This window comes from Eublepharis macularius, chromosome 5 (genome assembly GCF_028583425.1).
Source record: "Eublepharis macularius isolate TG4126 chromosome 5, MPM_Emac_v1.0, whole genome shotgun sequence".
In the NCBI taxonomy this organism is placed as follows: domain Eukaryota; kingdom Metazoa; phylum Chordata; class Lepidosauria; order Squamata; family Eublepharidae; genus Eublepharis; species Eublepharis macularius.
Genome location: NC_072794.1, coordinates 14338250 through 14356965, shown reverse-complemented (window position 1 = coordinate 14356965; position 18716 = coordinate 14338250). Strand labels below are relative to the sequence as shown.

General features: G+C 48.0%; 1 protein-coding gene across 1 annotated transcript in view; it reads left to right on the top strand.

The window, feature by feature from the left end:
• The window catches only part of SEMA6B (semaphorin 6B), a 176022-nt gene that overhangs the window by 138109 nt on the left and 19197 nt on the right, over positions 1–18716 (top strand). Inside the window, exons 5-10 of the mRNA XM_054980607.1 lie at positions 507–569; positions 11182–11283; positions 12197–12287; positions 14022–14141; positions 14589–14677; positions 16405–16622. Of these exons, the coding sequence (XP_054836582.1) occupies positions 507–569; positions 11182–11283; positions 12197–12287; positions 14022–14141; positions 14589–14677; positions 16405–16622 (683 nt within the window). The remainder of the gene's footprint in view (positions 1–506; positions 570–11181; positions 11284–12196; positions 12288–14021; positions 14142–14588; positions 14678–16404; positions 16623–18716) is intronic.

Here is an 18716-nt window from a genome sequence, read left to right as displayed (position 1 = left end):
CTGTGCATTAATGTGTCCTGGGGAGGAGGGCTGGAAGGGTAAACATATCGACATGTGTTTGGATAGGGATTATCCTTTTGGAGATGCCACGAAAATGTGGATTGCCACATGTATCAAAGATGTATTAAACATGCACATCTAAATGTACATTCTGCACTCAGCCGCACCAGGTTCACAAGAGTCTCCTGTGGGGGGAGCAACCATACACATTGGATATACCTTTGGCAACGTAGCCATAAAGCCCAGGTCGCCGCGTGTCTCGAAGGCATAGAAAACATGTGCCAAAATACGCATCGTGGGCACAGCCGTACGAAGTCCCCAGGACTTGGGAGGGGGTCATTGGAAGGAGAGCGACTGGAATTCAAAGCTATAGAACCTGATAGAACGAGTAATAGTCATCCAACTCTCGCTGGAATGATAGAATAATTGGCTGTGTGGTTTTCAAGGCTGTACGTTCAATGCTTGGTTCTCCTTGACTCATCTTTTATTGCCTGGTTTTCGTGCAGAAGCTGACGTGGAGGTCAAATCAGCATGATATCAACATCTGCCGAATGAAAGGAAAGCACGAGGTAAGTGGGGGATAAGGCCCCAGTGCGCTGCTGCCAAGAGAGGGGGGTGCCCGGGATGGCATTCCGGTCTTGTTTGCTTTGTGTACTCTGGCATCACTTCGGGATTTTTAAAAGAAATAATAACCCCAAGTCATTCTGATTTTGCTCCAAGAAAAGGGGGGCTTTGCAACTTGAATAAATTCCACCCATTCTGCAAACTGGGCTCTGCGGCATGGTCAGGATTACCTCTTCAGCCGTGGAATTTCTGCATATGCAAAGCCTCTCAAGTTCCCCCCTTCCCCAATTTTATTTGGCCCTCCCTCTGACTTTGGGGGTTTCTGATGTGCCTGGGCATTCATAGGCTTAGCTTTATTGCAATAAAGACTGGGGGGGGAACTTAATGTTCAGATTCTCTGCTGGACCTGATGAAAGAGTCAACAGAGGATCGTAGTTAATCTCAGTGATAAATTTGGAAACTGTGGCCACATTTAAGTGATTTGCAGACTGTTCCTCCGAATAACCCTCTTTTATTTTCACAACGCTTCATGGGAGCTTAGTCTGGGATATGATCACTGACCCACTGTCATCCATTGAGCTTCGTGGCCAAGTAGGATTTGAACTCAGGTTTCTGCAATCCTGGTCCAACTCTAACTGCTTCACCACACGGGCTCTGCCCACCTTCTAACCTCATGATGCTCACTGTTTCCCCCTGATGGCAGCAGCTGGTGATGCAGGAAATCGGAACCTTGCAGTGTCGGGAGATAAGGAAGTTGTACAAGACGGGGAGTTATTAATAATAATCTTGTGCTTTCAGTGCTCAAAGAGTTTCAAATATCCTTGTTAACCACATGTCACAGATGAAATGACTGGGGCTGACAAAATTCATGGTAGAAGTGGGAACCGAACCTGATTCCTGTTCATTCTGCGGCCCCGTGTCTCAGCGGTTCCCGACAGAAAGAAGAAATAATTAATTTACAATTATGGGGATGGATGCAAGCCATTGTTCTCTTGGTGCAAAAGAAAAGAGGGGCAATCTCACCAGATCCTGCTTCTCACTGTACCTGTATCCCATGGAGTTTAGTAACGACAATCCTGGACGCAGAATTTTGGAGAGGGGAGAGAAAGGGTCCCCCCCTCCCTCTTACACCAGGTAGAACAGCTGCACAGGTTCCAGGTGTGGATATGATTTGTGATCTGTGTGCATGATGCTTTACAGAAAAACCACAAGGAGACCGCCTCAAACTTTCAAACTAGAGGCTGTAGAGGGAGGGGATGGAGAAAACTAGAGGGGAGGGGCTGGCATCGGGGTACGCTTCTTTGGGCGGTTGCTAGAGGGCCAGCAGTCTTTGGAAGGCTCAGTACTCTCTGCACCAGCAGTGATCGCAGTAGCTGCCGCTTTGTCCCAGAGCTGCAGCCACAATTACCTGCTTTCTTTCTGTGTACCATAGACAGGGCTACTAGGAGTCCTGATATGGCAGTGTAACAGAATGCTTATCTACGTCTCATTAAGGCTTCCGACTGTTCGGATTAAAGATTTTATCTTATATTCTGAGCAGCATTCAGACCTTGAAGTGAGACCTGAAAATAGCTTCCGTTCCTTTTAGAGAAACTGTTTGGCCGTACAAAATAATGTATAGGGTTCTTCTTGCAGTTCTCGCCCCACCAAGACACAGAGACTTCTCTTAATTTCTTTTATTAAAATAAACTCTAGTCTTTTTAACAAAGCAAGTTATCAAAATATACATGCTTATTAAGATAAGACCTACAAAGATGGAACAGATAAAGGCAACAGGAATTAAGTCTCCTACCATTTTTCAATTAAATCTAAGTTTAAATCAGTCACATTGACTATGAAATGCGCTGAAGTTCCCATAACACACCTTACAAAAGTAAGTTTCTCACCTAGATATTCATGACGTTTCTTTCAATCAAAACGCTGATCTGCTGTCTGTGTTAACACCTTTTATGTTATCTTATGCAGAAATCTAAGATCTTTTTCATGGGACAGCATAGATAAACTATGATCAGTTTGAGATTTAATTAATTGTTCATATTTTCAATCAAGTGATATTCTACCTAGCCGAAAAGTGACACTCTGTCCAGCTGCAAGAGAAGAGATATAAATCAGTAAAGATGACAGGAAAAGTTAAGCGAGCGGATCGTCATCGGTCCGTTCTAAGAATTAAAGAACATTTATCTGATACTGATCTGTCCACTATTTTTAATTGGCTGTCAAAGATGAAAAAGCACCTGTGTAGTTATACAACATGGTATAACACAATTACAGTAAAGTTCATACAACGTTCACTAGAATACATGTGCATTGCTAAATATAATGTGCTCTAATCCATATTTCCGTGACAGCAGGAAACCTCCCGCTAGGACTGTCATTGCCTCTCACTGGTCCAAGTGGTGGCAGAAGAAACTCTTTTTAACCACTGGCATCATGTTCACCACGACATCACTTTCAGGGCAAACCAGAAGTGATATAGAGTCGTTCTAGAAATTGCCAGAAACTCTATGGTAAAACCATATGATAAAACCATAGAGTTTCTAGTGATTCCTAGAGCCTACCCCATATCACTTCTGGTTCTTCCCAGGAGTGACATAGCCACGCGTACAACATCAGACCTCCCATTCTTACCCCCGAAACTCTCATCTGTTGCCAGGCATGGTTTGGCAATCCTAGTCATGGATACAGTGGGAGTGGGCCGGCAGGACAATCTCTTGCTGAGCCCCTCCCCCTCCAAATTTGGAATGATCATTAAGAGAAGGAGAATAGTTCCACAATGCCTATTGTTTTCAGCAGGAATGAACTAGAAATTTATTCACTATGCAACATAAGGGTGTTGCAAACCAAACCAAGGTTCGCTTTCTAATAGCTTCTCTAAGTATTTTGAAGTAAGCCATGGATCCTCTTCATAGTCTTGGCAAAAGCCCTGCAAGATTGGATGATAGTGGAGAGGTTGGGGGGGGGCGTAGCTTGCCAATCTGTGGCAGGGCTTCCAAGTCAACAGAGGGCGCTTCAGCTGTCTCTTTGCCGTGCTGGGTTTGAACAATTCACCCTGCGTGCAGCCCAAGAGTTTCAGAGCTTTTCTGACAACCAGGACGATCTCTCCCAAATACGTCTCCATTCTGTAGCCATGATACGCAACAGCCAAAGGACTGACCCCGTGTTGCTGAGGTTGGGGGCGCACCCCCAGGCCAACCCTGACCAGCTGTGTGTTCTAAGCAGCAGCTTAATGGGATCCGTCCGGTAATGGATCAACTCAGATTGACAGGTGCCTGCAAGTTGGGGAGAAGCAGGTGCGTGTTCCACTTCTTAGCAGACAGAGGGCCAAACAGGCCGGTAGGCGGCCCACAGGTGTGGGAGGCTGCAGCATCGGCAAAGGGGTTGGGTTAGCTCTTCCCCTTATGCTGTCTTCCGTACTGAAAATCACCCTCATCAATTTTACACCCTTTTAGGGGAACGGGCAGAGAATTGTGCCTTTCTTTTTTCCCTGTTGGGGCGTAAAGAAGCTGGGGGGGGGGAATCTCCGATCAAGGAAAGGTGGCACAGTGGAGAGTTAACACGTACACAGTTCCTCAGCGACAATCCATATTACATACGCAACCAGCTGCTTTAAGGCTAGGCCTCCCATTTTCCTGCCTGGGGCAGGGAATTATGAGCCCCTAGCCCCAATTCCTTGCCCTCACGGAAATGGGGAGTGGAATTAAAAATGGCATCCATATAGTGAAATTCTAGGAATTTTCCCTAGTCTCTGTGGTAAAGAGGATAGAGACTAGGGGAGGCAGCCTAGAGTGTGACCCAGAAGTGATATCATATGCTTCCCAAATTCTGCCTTCCCCAGGCAATGCTTCCCCAAATCTCCCAGCATTTGCCAAGGCAGTGTTGGGAATTCTATTTAGGGGCCAAATTGCACATCTACAATTCCACTGACGGCATCCCACCATCCCATGTGGTTCAGCCTCAAAATGCCCACATGTCTTCTTTGGGAGCGAGATAGGGTTGCCAGGCCCTCTCAACGTCCCAATGGGAGATTGGGGCCTGGTACTTACCTGCAGAGTTGGGGGGGTGCGCATGCGCAAAGCGCTCTCGCAAGCGCAATGACATCACTTCCGGGAAGTGATGTCATCACACGGCCCCTGGGGGTATGCCCACACTCCGCAGGGGCTCAGATTGGGGATGCTGCGGAGTGCGGAAGCACTCCTGCCCTCCACAGTAGCCCAAAATGCTCCCATTTTGGCCCAGATTGGGCACGGATTGGGCCCATTCTGAGCTGCTGCGGAGCACGGAAGCTCTGCAGCAGCCCGAAACAGGCCTGATTCGGGCTGCTGCAGAGCACAGAAGTGCTCCCATACTCCGCAGCAGCTCAAAACAGGCCTGATCCATGCCAAAAGAGGCCCAAAAACAATCCCCATCTGGGCTGAAACGGGCACGTTTTGGGGCACTGTGGAGGGCAGGAGCGCTCCTGCACTCCGCAGTGGCCCCGATCCGGGCCTGATCTGGGCCAAAACAGGCCCAATCCAGGCGGCTGCAGTGCATGGGAGCGTGCGGTACTGCAGGGGAGCGCGCACGGAAGGTGCACTCCCCCCCTGCTGGCCAGGTAAGCTGGGGCGGGGGTGGGGGGGCAGGGGCAGGGACAGGGGATCCCCTGCCCCTGGTGGGGGTCTGGCATCCCTAGAGGGAGATGAAGTCCCTGAGATGGAGGTGGGTGAAATAGTAAAGCATTGATAGAGTACATTTGGAAAATTAGCTCCTTTTGCTAATTAACATGAGGCAGAATCCACCAGGTAGTTCTCCTGCACAAATCCCACAGAAACAATTGGAAACTCTCCTCATGTCATTCCCTTTCTTTAAATGGGGCCAGAGCAGGCACACTTCTCCATGGATATGCACTCTCTGAGGTTAAGAATGCTTCCAAAATTCTCCACATCCTGATTTCTCCTGGATTTTTGAATTCAAAATTACCAAGTCTCCTTTCCAAGGGGAAGCGTCAGAAATCCTCAATTGTACCCTTTTTAAAATTTCAGAATATTGTGCTGTCTGTGTGCAGCGGCTGGCCACAGCTCTCAGCTCTTCTCGTTCCTTTTCCATGTTTTTGCTCTTCTGTGCTGACCGAACGCATTGATTTAATGCTGCCCCCAAAATAAAGACAAGTCAGTCTGGATGCAATGCTAAATACTGTCGTATTTAAAATATTCTGCGTGATGTTTGACCAGCACACAGCAGCGCATGCGCGCATCACTGGAACAACATCTTCATACTCTCCAAGTGAAATTGCAGCCTCAAGCTTGCTCTTTTGCTGTTTTGAATGGTGTGCGGAGAAGGGAGAAGGTATGAAAATGTGTTGAAAGCTGTGCTCAAATCAATTTTAGAACTTCTTGTTAAGCCAGAATTACCGAAGAGCGGTATCCAGTGCCAAGTCTGCTGCCAGAACAATAAAGGAAGTGAACCAGAGAAAGCAGCCTTGCTTGTAATAGGGCCAAGCTAGAAGTGACAAATTCCACTTGAATGGCAAGTGAACAGACTCACATGTATTCCTCCCAGTTCGCTTGCACTCCACTTGCACTCCCTTAGTGGAGGGAATTTAGGAACATTGGTGGGGTTGCTGACGGCTCAGAGAGAGCTCTCCTCCCTCCCCACAGCGAATTTGGAGCTGGTCTTCATGTCTGCATAGTCCCAGTCCAGAAGCTCCTTCTTGGTCATGCTTGACTGCAACCAAATGTTGATAATAGGGTTGTCAGCTCCAGGTTGGGAAATTCCGGGAGATTTTGGTGGTGGAACCAGGGGAAGGTGGGGTTTGAGGAGGGGTGGAGAGGGGAGGGACCTAAGGGGGGATAATGTCATAAAGTACACTCTCTAAAGCAGCCACTTCCTCCAGAGGAATCGATCTCTGTGGCCTGGAGATCAGTTGTAATTCTGGGATATCTCCAGCCACTCCCTGGAGGTTGGCAAGCCTTAATGAGAACTGTTTTTGTGGCTCTAGATGTGGCGTTTGCAAAGAAGTCCAGTTCTCAGAACGATTTTGGACTTCTCCCCCCTGCTATTTGAGCCTGGAATTCCCCACTTCAGTTTGTGCAAATCGGACCCTGCGATTCTTTAAATTTGCAGCCGTTCTGTTTCCTCGCTTCAGTCTCTCTCCCCCCACCCTAATATGTATGCTTTTTTCAAAGTGACATCAGCATTCTACGCATATAGAGTGTCTCAATGATGCCCATTTCACATGCACTGTATGGTGTATGCAGGACTAACACATCAACAGAACCGAAACATGGAGAAAAGCAAAACTCCGGATAAAACTCTCCGTGAATCTGCCAGGAGACAAAATAAGGAACGTTCGCTCATCTCTGCATGACACGCGCCTCCCACAGCTGCGAGGTGTCTGCACACATTCCTCCCCAGCTGCAGACATCAGCCCTCCAGAGATCCCGGGATCTTTTCAGCTCGGGTCCCGAGTCCTCCAGGCCCCCCTGGGGAGCCAGGAGTGTTGCCACGTTCACAGTCCGGGGAGGCGTTAATAGAATCTGGAAATTGGATTTCTCACCGATTATGAGATGTGTCTGTTCCGATCAGCAGACCGGAAATAATTAATTACAAAACCAATTATACCAGCCTCCTAATAAATCACATTTGATATAAAATGTTTGCTGGGAGTTGAAAGGAGGCGAGTGTGTGAAGCGTTGCGCGTAACTCCCAGTAGGATACCGGCATGGACCACCCGGCAAAGTTCCCTGAGAAGAGGGGACAGACAGGAAGGGGGGCAGAGCAGAGTTTAATTTGCAAAAGTGCCCGCACTCATGGTTGACTGGCAGCCTCTTCTCCCATCCTAAGTGGATTGAAGCTGCTGTGGTGACTTGGGGATGAGTGCAAAACACTTTGCATATGCTCAGAGTCCCAGTTTTCACCATGGGCAAATCCACACTCACTCATCTTTCGCTTACCTTGCGCTGTCGTGGCAATTGCCTTCATTCCACTACCAGGCTGTGCATCCTCACATCCACCCTTCCGGTGCGTCTTCATGGCGCAATCAGTTCTCCACACGCCACTGAGTAAAGTGTCACAGTGGGCGCTTCCATCCTCTGCTGTCAAAATTGACGGCGCTCGTCACTTCCCGTTTTTTTTTTTTAAAGGGTCAATTATCCGGTATACCGATATCTTGACTCCGGTGACTGTTTCTTCCTGCGCAAACTGCTGCTCACTACGGTTGGTTTACCAGTATACCGACCTTTATGCACTGTGGGGAAAAAAGGGGAGAAAACGGATTCCCGCGAATATCACGTGGTTTGGAGGGAAGGCGCAATAGTGGCGCGGTGATGGCAGGGAACACACGGAATGGGAAAGCGTGTGAGTATCTGCATGAATAGCACGCCAATTGCGAAAAAGCCGCGGAAACAAATATGTAGTGTGGATTCAGCCCATTACTGCTCTTGAATAAAGGCCCCAAGGCCAAACGCAAAGTGTGTTTGCATGTGTGTATCTGAAGGAGTGAGCTGTGACTCAGGAAAGCTCATACCCTACCACAAATTCTGTTAGTCTTATAGGTGCTACTGGATTCTTGCTCTTTTCCAGGGGTCATTTCATAGAAAAAGAGCTGGAGGAACTCATTAGCATAACTCATTAGCATATGCCACACCCCCTGACATCACCTATCCTGGCTGTTTTGGACTCAATCCTGGCCATTCAGGGCCAAAATTGGGCCCAAAATGGCCAAAAAGGGGCTGAAAATGGCCAAAAAGGAGCCGTTAGGATCAAGCTGCTGCTGAACGGGAGAGTAATCCACCACCTGTCAGAGGCCCGATCCGGGACGTTTCGGCCAAAACAGGCCCAAAATGGCCGAGAGTCAGGTGGGCGGGGCCACCTGTCATGTGACCGCTTTGGGGAGCTACCAGAACTGTGTTCTTGCTCGTTCCCCCTCGAAATGAGCCCTGCTCTTTTCTACTGTGTTTGCATTATTTCTCTTAGTCTTCAACACAGGGCCAAGTAGGTTTTTGCTCTCTTGGTCTTCATCTTGTTCCAATGTTACTAGTGTTGTTTGTGTTTTTAAATGTCGAGAATAAATGCAACAACGCCCCCCCCCCCCCGCCCCAGCACTGATGTGCCAGCCAATTGGAGTGGCAAACAAGCGCCAGAGATATGGGCGCCGGGAAGGCATATGGCTATTTTGCCCCCCAAAAAACTTGTACATTGCTCATGTTCGCCAATGAACGTTCAACACAATCCCAATACAAATGTAGGTGATTGATTAGACGGATTAAGCCACTAAATGGATTACTTAAGCATCAAAAGCTCACTCAGTGAGCATGTCCTTAGAGTTTTCTTTGTTGTTCCTGGTCAAGGACGGTCAGAATACTCAAGAGATAATTATTATGTATTTCTGAAGTGCCAAAAATTTGCCAAGGAATTCGCCCGCTGGCGTGTTCCCTGTTGATTAACCTCTCCTGCCCGCAGTTCCTCTGGGACCTTCTAGTTTGAAAGAGCCTTTCCCCCTTCCCTTCCCGAACAACTGCCGTCCACTCTGCATGGCAGAAGGTCCCCGTTTCCCAAACAGGGTTGTGCCCCGGTGCCCCTCTTTTTAGCAATGTGTTTGGTATTTTTTTAAAAAAGCAAACAAATGCTTGATTTTGTTGCTGAAACGAGGGTGTCAGAAGGAAAAGAAAAGCAGCTACAGAGAATTTAAAAACATCCAACCTAGCTCTAACTCCCCCCCCCCCCCCCCGGCCTGCTCAGAAACCATGGAAACGGTCGTGAAAAAAATAATTCTTGGATAGGAGCGGAGGAAGACCAACAATAGCAACACAAAGGCCTGCTCGAGAGCAGGCGTGGGGGGAAGGAAGGGTGGCAGGTATGGGGAAGGCCTTGATCCAAACCGTTGGGTGGGTGATAAATGCAAAGGTGTAAGGAAGTTTTTGCTGATGTTGCAGGATGGGAGGGTAGATTCCTCCTCCCCCCATACTCTCACCCGTATTTTATTAGAGACCTAATTGAGCCAGAGGTGATTGAGAGTCTGTCCCCAGAAAAGCAGGATTTTGCTACCAATTCACACATATGTGCATGGCCTTGGAACTTAGGTCTGTGACAGTCTGGTGCCGACAAATTTATACTAGCTTCTCAGCCCCCAAAGTGCAAAAAAAAAAAATTTACAAAAGCTGGTCGCCTGGAGTAAATGCAGTGCTCACCTGTGGCGAGTAGCCAATTGCTAGCCTTTCCTGGTTAACGGAGAGGAGGAGAAAGAAGCTATACCAGATCGGGAGGATTGAAGCCTTGAAATGAAGATGCCCCCATTTTCTGGTCATCTATCCCATCCCCCTGGCCTGACCTGGATAGCCCAGCTGAGCCTGATCTCATCAGATCTCAGAAACTAAGCAGGGTCGGCTTTGGTTAGTAATTGGATGGGGAGACCTGGTTTGCAGAGGCATACAATGGCAAACCACCTCTGTTAGTCTCTGTATTTATTTTATTAATTTGACTTTTAGCCCGCCCTCCCCACAGGCGGGCTCAGGGCAGGTCACAAGGATAAAACAGTAAATATAAATATATTTACAGCAATAAAACCAATAAAACCACATCAAACTACAGTACCCCCAAAACTGTGGCTTGAAAACCCCACCAGGGGTCGCCATAAGTCACCTATGACTTGAGGGCACTCTCTACCAGCCCACCACCACCGCAGCAGCCCTTGAGATGAACAGATTCACACAAGCATAGCACAACCTAGTTCTTGTACTTGGAAGCCGAGAAATTCCCTGAGTCAAATGTGACCACCACCATGAACACATTCAGCAGCTGTGGGCAAGTTCTGGTATATGGACACTCAACTCCTGTATATACACTCCAATCTTATTTATTAATTCAGACAGCCACTGTGGTGTAGCAGTTAAGAGTGTTGGACTAGGACCTGAGAAACCCCAGTTCGAGTCCTTACTTGGCGTCTCTCTACACAAGACATCTCGGCACGTGTTTGTCAAGTGTAGGGAGATGCAATGTTAGCCGGGAAGCATAGTTTAAAAAGACTGGGCTGGAGCTGCCTTCCAGAGCCGGGCTTGGACCTGGAGAGGTTATAATGGGCTGAAGTTTCCCTCCTGGCATTTCACAGCCCCTTCACTCAGCTCCAGTGTATAGCAAAGCCTTTGCCCTGCCACCAGCTCTGTCTTTTTAAACTACCCTTCCTGGCTAACATTGCATCTCCCGACGTGTGTTCTTCACTTGTCAGATGTCTCGTGTAGAAAGACTCTTGGACATGAAGCTCACTGGTAGATCTTGGGCCAGTTGCATTCTCTCCACCTGAAATACTTTGTGGGAATAAAATGGACTGTGGTAATGCCCTGTAAGCTGATCTCAGCTCATGCAAGAAAGGTTGGGATAAAAAATGCATAGATAGAACAGTTGGGTTAAAAAATGCATAGATAGAACAGTTGGGTTAAAAAATGCATAGACAGAACAGTGGCCTGGTTTATGGAGTGGGGAAAGATCAGGAAAAGAGGTTTGGGGGGGGGGGTCATCTGAGGCAGGCCAGAGCTCCCAGAAAGTCCTCTCAACTCCAGTCTCAGTCTAAGAGACAGCTAAGTATTGTCCCAAAGGAAGAGTGCCCCCCTGCTTTCTGGCTCTCATTGCTTATCTTCACCTTCCCAGGCAGAATGCCGGAATTTCATCAAAGTTCTCCTTCTCCGCAATGACAACATGCTTTTCGTGTGTGGCACCAATGCCTTCAACCCAGTCTGTGCCAACTACAGTGTGAGTACCCGTGCCCAGGCCTTACCCAGGCCAGCATTGAAATACTTTTTAGCAGGGCTTTTTTTCTGGGAAAAGAGGTGGTGGAACTCAGGACCACACAATGACGTCACTTTGGGTCAGCTGGAACAGGGGGGGGGGGAGTTTTTTAAAGTTTAAATTGCCCTCTGCGAAAATGGTCACATGGCAGGTGGCTCCGCCCCCTGATCTCCAGACAGAGGGGAGTTTAGGTCACCCTCTGCAGCAATCTAAACTCCCCTCTGTCTGGAGATCAGGGGGCGGGGCCACCGGCCATGTGACCATTTTCAAGAGGTGCTGGAACTCCGTTCCACCGCGTTCCAGCTGAAAAAAAGTCCTACGTGTTAGGAATTCTCTGTTTTAAACCAGGAATCAGGGACACAGCATGAAATTTCGGGAAGGAAAATAAATTAAATGGGGCAAAAAGCTTGCTTTCTAATATAAGCTTGGAGCTGGGACTTATACAGAGATGCAACAGGGCAGTCTCCTTTGAGAGCTGGCAATTCATGACTGCCCTGTGAATGACTGGAAGATTCAATCCCATGTGATGCAACAGAATTACCCCTCTCACAGTGGAGGCTGTTTGGAGGCTAGCCCAGATCTATGATTCATGCAGAGGTGCAGCAGGTAGCCTCCTTTGTGGATATCTTAGATGTCTTGGCATCTTAGTATTAGATATGAAAAAGTCGCGGTTCAGATTTAAATAATAAGGACATCATGATTTCTGTGTGCATCAATTTTCACTTTATGGTATGGGTTGGAAGCACCTCCAAGATAATAGCTGAGAGAGGTCTGAGCACACGAAAGAGTTGTGGGGATTGCAAGCACACTCGGGCGTGTTCCATGGCTCTGCCCTCCTAGAGACCCTGTTGTATTAACAAGCCTCTTTTTCCATCAGATGGACAAACTAGAACCCATCGGAGACAACATCAGCGGCATGGCCCGGTGCCCCTACGACCCCAAGCATGCCAACGTGGCCCTCTTCACAGGTCAGTGATACATGAAACGGCTTTGCCCCACACCCCTCCCATCCACATGGCCTTAGATATTCCTACAGCACAGCCCTTTCCAGTGCTATGGTGATCAGGAAAAGGCCTGGAGATTGATTTGTGGGCCCTGATTATGTGGTAAGGGGTGTGCGTATGTGTTAGGGTTGCCAGCCTCTAGGTGGGGTCTGGAGGTCATTCAGAATTATAAACGATTCTCTAGACTACAGAGATCCCTTCCTCAGCCGCTTCAGTGGGCGGAGTCTATGCCATCGCATCCTGTTGAGCGCCTTCCCCAAATCTCCAGAAATTTCCCAACCCATAGCTGGCAAACCTAGCCATGTATTTGGGGCGGGGTGGTGGTGGTATTTCTCCTGCACTTGTGGCAGGAAATACAACAATTTTCTAAGACATGTTCCTCGTTTTGACTTTCTCTTTCCAGCTTATTTGATCTGGCCACCCTTTCCCCATTTCCTGTCTTGCTTTTTCTCTGTTCTTATGACCTCTTCCCAGGGCAGGCATCAAGAGTTAACACTGTAGGGCAAGTATTAAGGCCTTAAGCTTGTGGCTCACCGCTGACCATTTGCTGTGCTGCCTCTGTTCTGAGACTATAAGAGCCCTGCTGGATCAGACTAAGGGTCCATCTAGTCCATTCCCCTGTCTCCCAGCCACGGCCCAACCGGATGCCCTGGAAGGACCACAAGCAATGAAACAATGGCCATAGACCCACCTTTCATCGCTATCTTCCTTCCAGCCATTGTCCTTGAGAGGTATACTGCCTCTGAACATGGAGGTCCCATTTAACCATCCTTGATGGAACATGATTTTATCTAGCCCCCTTTTAAAGCCTTCTGTACTAGTGAGCCTGGCTACATCCAGCGAAAGCCGGTGTGGGATAGTGGCTAGAGTGCCGGACTAGGATCTGGGAGCCCTAGGTTCGACACTTGCTGTGGAGGCTTGCTGGGTAGCCTTGGGCTGGCACACACTCAGTCTAGCCTACCTCACAGGGTTGTTGTGAGGATAAATCGGCGGAGAGGTGAACGATGTCAGCAGCTCTGGGTCTCCATTGGAGAGAAAGGCAGGGTATAAAGGAAGTAAATAAATAAATAACAATAATCACCAGGCAATGAATTCCACAAGTTACGCGTCCATTGCAGGAAGAAGCCGTTCCTTTATTCTGCCCCCTTTTTTTCTGGGAGGCAGAAGCAACCTCAGTGCGCTCAGGCCCTCCTGAAGGGATCAGGTTTCCCTCCCCAGGGTGTGCACCATCACATAGTTCTTCCACACTTCAAAGGACCAGGTGGGCACCCATGCAAGTGGCAGCAAGCCACCATCACTACGCTGGCCTCCTGCCAACTGCTACAAAGGAAGCCTGTTGCACTTCCCATTCACGATCACTCCTGTGCAAAGCCCCGGGCAGCTCAAACCATCTGGCATCATACAGAGGGTGATCGGAAGGCCAGAGAGCGGCAGATGCGTCAAACCCAGGGAACAGGGGGCTTGAGTCCACCGAACAGCAAGGGGGATGAGTACGCCGATATCTTCTCTCTAGCTCTGTCTCTTTCCATTATAGCATCTCCTCCTTGCCTTCTCCCTTGCACCCTTTGCGTGTGCCCACTCTGTCTCTCTTCTCTCTGCTTTACACTTATGCGAAGCGCCACGCACAGCGCATCAGGCCCACCGGGCCTTATTAACGACATCCCCTCTCCATCCTTCTTCTTCGTCTCCCCTTGACAGGAGGGATGCTCTTCACCGCCACGGTGACAGATTTCCTGGCCATCGATGCCGTGATTTACCGCAGCCTCGGAGACAGCCCAACCCTCCGCACCGTCAAGCATGACTCCAAATGGTTCAAAGGTAGTTTTCTGTCCATGTCCCTGTCCTGGGTGTGCCGGAGGGGAGAAAAGTTCTGGCTGGTCAAACATAGGCAAAAGCCGTCCTTACGTCAAAGACTGTCGCTACATCAAACTCTGTTACTGGGCCCCGCTTTGAACCTGTGGATGTGGTTATCGCTTACAAATGGTGAAAAACAAACGAGCAAACCACTGCTACCCCGCCGACTTTTAATTCAGATTAAAACTTCCAAGAATCAGAAGGGGTGATAAATACAATTGATGCGGTCAATGCATGGATAGGAACTTGAAAATATGGACTGATTTGGCCAACTACCCCAAATGTCCATATAATGGGGGGAAGGGAAGAAAGGGAACATAAACTCCCAAGAATGTAATAGCTGGAAGATTTGTAAAACATTAAAAGTAAGCTTTGGTGACCCTCTTTGCTTTCTCTTCCCAATCCGTACAGAGCCGTATTTTGTCCATGCCGTGGAATGGAAAAGCCACGTGTATTTCTTCTTCAGGGAGATTGCCATGGAGTTTAACTACTTAGAAAAGGTAAGCTGGCCGATATATCTGTGCCAGGCTAGGAGTGCTGAGCTCTTTAGAGGATCAGGACCGACAGTTTTAATCTGCAGGCCCGATAAGGGGTGCCACTGCACGGGCAGGGAAGCCTGTCTTTATTTATTCCCTGGCTCAGCTTAACTAAGAGCAAGAGACAAATGCAGAATCCAGGGGGTGATGGGAACGGTCTGTCTCCTAATTATCCCAGCGATGTCACCGGGAGTACCAAACCTCAGCATCTTCCTGCATCCTCCGCTGGCCTCTAAAGGAGCCCTCCATCCTCTCCCGCAAGTAACCCAAAAAGTGGGCAAGAGGGATGCAGGATCGGGCTTGTCAGAAGGAAAGGGCAAGTGGATAAGCAGACCTCGTTGCTCCCTAAGGTTGCCACCCCAGCACTACAGGAGGGGCAGACGCCTGGCAAAATGGCATTAGCTCCATAACTGGACGTGGCGTCGCCATGTTGTATGATGCTCCAGGGTTTCCCCTAAACTGTAAGGCAAAAAACATAGAGATCGGCAAAGTTCTTAGAACATTGCCCAACACAGTGGCGTCACTTCCAAGTTCCTGGACAGAAAAAATGTTGCAGCATTGCATGATGCCACTCCACCCCCCACTTCTCTCCCTGCCAGCACTGGGCATCTTTCAGTCCTACTGCTCATGAATCCAAATAACTGATCACAGATGAGGAGCAACTACAGGTGGCTTCAAATGGCCCTCGTGGGGCTCACCGGCTGCCCAGGGATATCGGTCTCGGTGGTGGTGGTGATGGTAGTGTTGTAAAGTCATAGCCATTATGGCAATCCCTGTTGGGGTTTTCAAGGCAAGAGATGAACAGAGGTGTTTTGCCGTTGCCTAGCCACCCTGGTCTTCCTTGGAGGTTGGAGGGAATAGACAGTGGGTCCCTATGTTCAGTGGAGACCTGGGTTTTGCAAAACGGCCAAGAGGAGTTGGCAGCATGAAGCACAGATCCGTGAACCGAATTTCTCTGTGATAGCAGATACATTTCTAGAATCCTAAGGATGGAGGTTCGAGTGTCTGGGAATAAAGTATCCCATTCCCTCCTGCCATATCCATGCCAGAACTACACGATTGGCAGAGAACATTCAAACCTGGAATCTGATTTGGATTCCAGATTCCAGATCTGAATATTCTCTGTCGATCGTGTAGTTCTACCCTTAGCATTGATTGTCATTCTGGAACTTGGGACCATTTGGGACATTCAGGGTTGCCCACTGACCAGAGCAGGACAGCCCTGTCTGCTCTTGTGCACTTCTAAATTTACTTTGCATTCATTTCAATACATGTTTCAATCAGTTTGAAACTTCCTGTTTGTTTTTGCTTCCCATTTAGTTGCCCAGTACCTACATCTTCAACTCCGTTTGTGGAAGTTTGCCCTTTTAAATCTTTCCTAGCCATTCACACTCTCTGGCTTTTAGATTTCAACACACCTGTTTAGTGGCAATGCCCAAGCAAGGCACAGGGCAAATACGTACGCTCAATCTTGGGGCAAGTTCATTACCAGGATGTGGTCTAATGATAACCTTTTGGAAATCAAGTCAACGTTTTTCATTCATGACTCATGGGATCTTATGTATTACCAAAATCTGGGAGGGGAACCCATGTTAGAGAGCTTGTTCAAAGTGTAGAGAACTGATACTTGGATCCCGGGGTGTTGGCACAGGCGTTTCACTCCCCTGCCTCTGCTTGCTTTCCCCGCATAGGTGGTGGTTTCACGAGTGGCCCGGGTCTGTAAAAATGACATGGGTGGCTCTCAGCGAGTGCTGGAGAAACAGTGGACTTCCTTCCTAAAGGCTCGGCTCAACTGCTCCGTCCCAGGAGACTCTCATTTCTACTTCAACGTCATCCAGTCGGTCACAGACGTCTTCCAGCTTGATGGCCGATCCGTGGTCCTGGCGGTCTTCTCCACACCTGCTAACAGGTGAGGGTCGAGAGAGGGGTCTGGTGCGAGACAGGACGCCCCCAGACCTGTTTTCAAGAAGCAGCCCAAAAATATTTTTGTGCTTCAGGGAAAATGCAGAGTAGTTTGTTTGCTCTGTGTGCTTTTTTTATCTGTGGCATATTTAGAATTTTGTTCTGGGCTGTTTTCTGTCTGCTGAGGCCACCAGCAACCAGGGTTGCTTGCTCCGCTTCGTTCCACCAGGAATGAGAGACTGATAGTGCAATCGTAAGCAGAGTTATTCCAGTCTAAGCCCATTGATTTCAATGGGCTTAAACTGGAGTAACTCTTCTTAGGATTGCACTGAGTCCTGCAATACTTCAGTAGGACTTCTGAAGCAATGTTCCATTTTATGATGGGAGATGTGCCTGGCAGGAACAAAGCACAACGTTCTCACATTCTTTTTAGCTCCCCTGTTTTCAACAAAGCGTAAAGGAGTGTAGAAAAGTTGCATTTCCCCCTCCTCCAGTTGGGTGCTGCCACATGTGGATCTGGGCTAGATTTGCCAGGCCTACGGTGGGGGATCTTCCACTGTCAACTCACCAGCCCCCACCACCATTCAACAGGCTTGCATACGTGGGGGGGGGGGGAGAGATAAAGAAAAAAAGCTGGTGTGATGTAATATATGTGGCAAATATGGACGAGATGTCTCGCCACTCTAGGATTCAGTGGAAGCTCTCTGTGGTAAAATCTTGAAGTTTCTGCTGAATCCTAGAGTAGCATTGCATCACTTCTGGTTCACGTGGAAATGATGCCATGCCGTTGCATTGGTGGCATGCCTCCTCATGTTCTTGTGCCCCCAGTCTCCCATTGGATGACAGCCACCAGCTAGCAACCCTAGTCTGTGCGCATGCGCAGAAGGGAATGGAGCAGCTAGTGGGGACTACTCTGGGAACCCAAAACCCAGAGCCAGCTTTTATTTTACTGGCATTTTATGAGGTTATTTTTGTTTTAATAGAGTTACACAACGGTAGCAGGCAGCAGGGGAAAAAATTATGTACCCAATTATGATTATTTATTAACAACAAATTGTCCCCTAATGCCAGTGCCCTGGCTATGTCATAAACAAGGGTGCCAATGAGCATGTGCAGAATGCCTTTCCAGTAACTTTAGATAAATGTAAAAAGCTCTTACAGACATGTGCAGTTACGGGGGAAAGTTCATAAGAGACAGAAATTAATTACAGTAGATTTCCTGAAATCCAGACTTCTTTGCGATATGCTGATGGTAATTTGAGATTTTTGTCGGCAAATCATGCCCCGTCTCCCCTGCTTTTATTTCTTTGCTCCTTAGAGATGATGTTTTGTTGTGGCTAAAAGACTGGATTAAAGTCCAGACATTCCCAGTTCCAATCTCCCCTCTGCCTTAAGCAAGTCACTTGTTGTCTCCCTGCTCCACATATACACACCTGTAGTATCAGATTAATATTTAAGTGTTTTCTAAGATTCTCATCATCCAAATTTCTCCACCAATTTTGAAGTCCTGAATGTCTGTCTTGATTCTAAAGTGGAACAAATGCTCTGCAAATAGCCTGTCATTCCAATTTTTATTTCCAAATTTTGAACACTTCACTGTTGGCCACAGTTCCCAGTTTCTTTAATTCTGTTGCAATTGCGTCCCCCCCTTTTTATTAATAAAACACTACAAAACCTGTTGTTTATTTTGCTGTATGTACAGTCATAGTAAGGATTTTTTATGCACAGGGAAACGTGCATATCAGTAAAACTGTGCATAATTTTATATATCTATATATTTATATATCTATATCTATCTCTAGATAGACAGACACGCAAACAGACAGATATCCATATTATCTATCTATCTATCTATCTATCTATCTATCTATCTATCTATCTATCTATCTATCTATCTATCCAGGGCTCATTTCGAGGGGGAATGCACAGGAATGCAGTTCCGGCAGTTCCCCAAAGAGGTCACATGTCAGGTGGCCCTGCCCACCTGACTCTCGGCCATTTTGGGCCCGTTTTGGCCTGGATTGGAGTCGAAACGGCCTGGACCGGACCTCTTACAGGTGGTAGATCACTCTCCCGGTCATCAGTGGTCCAATCCTGACCA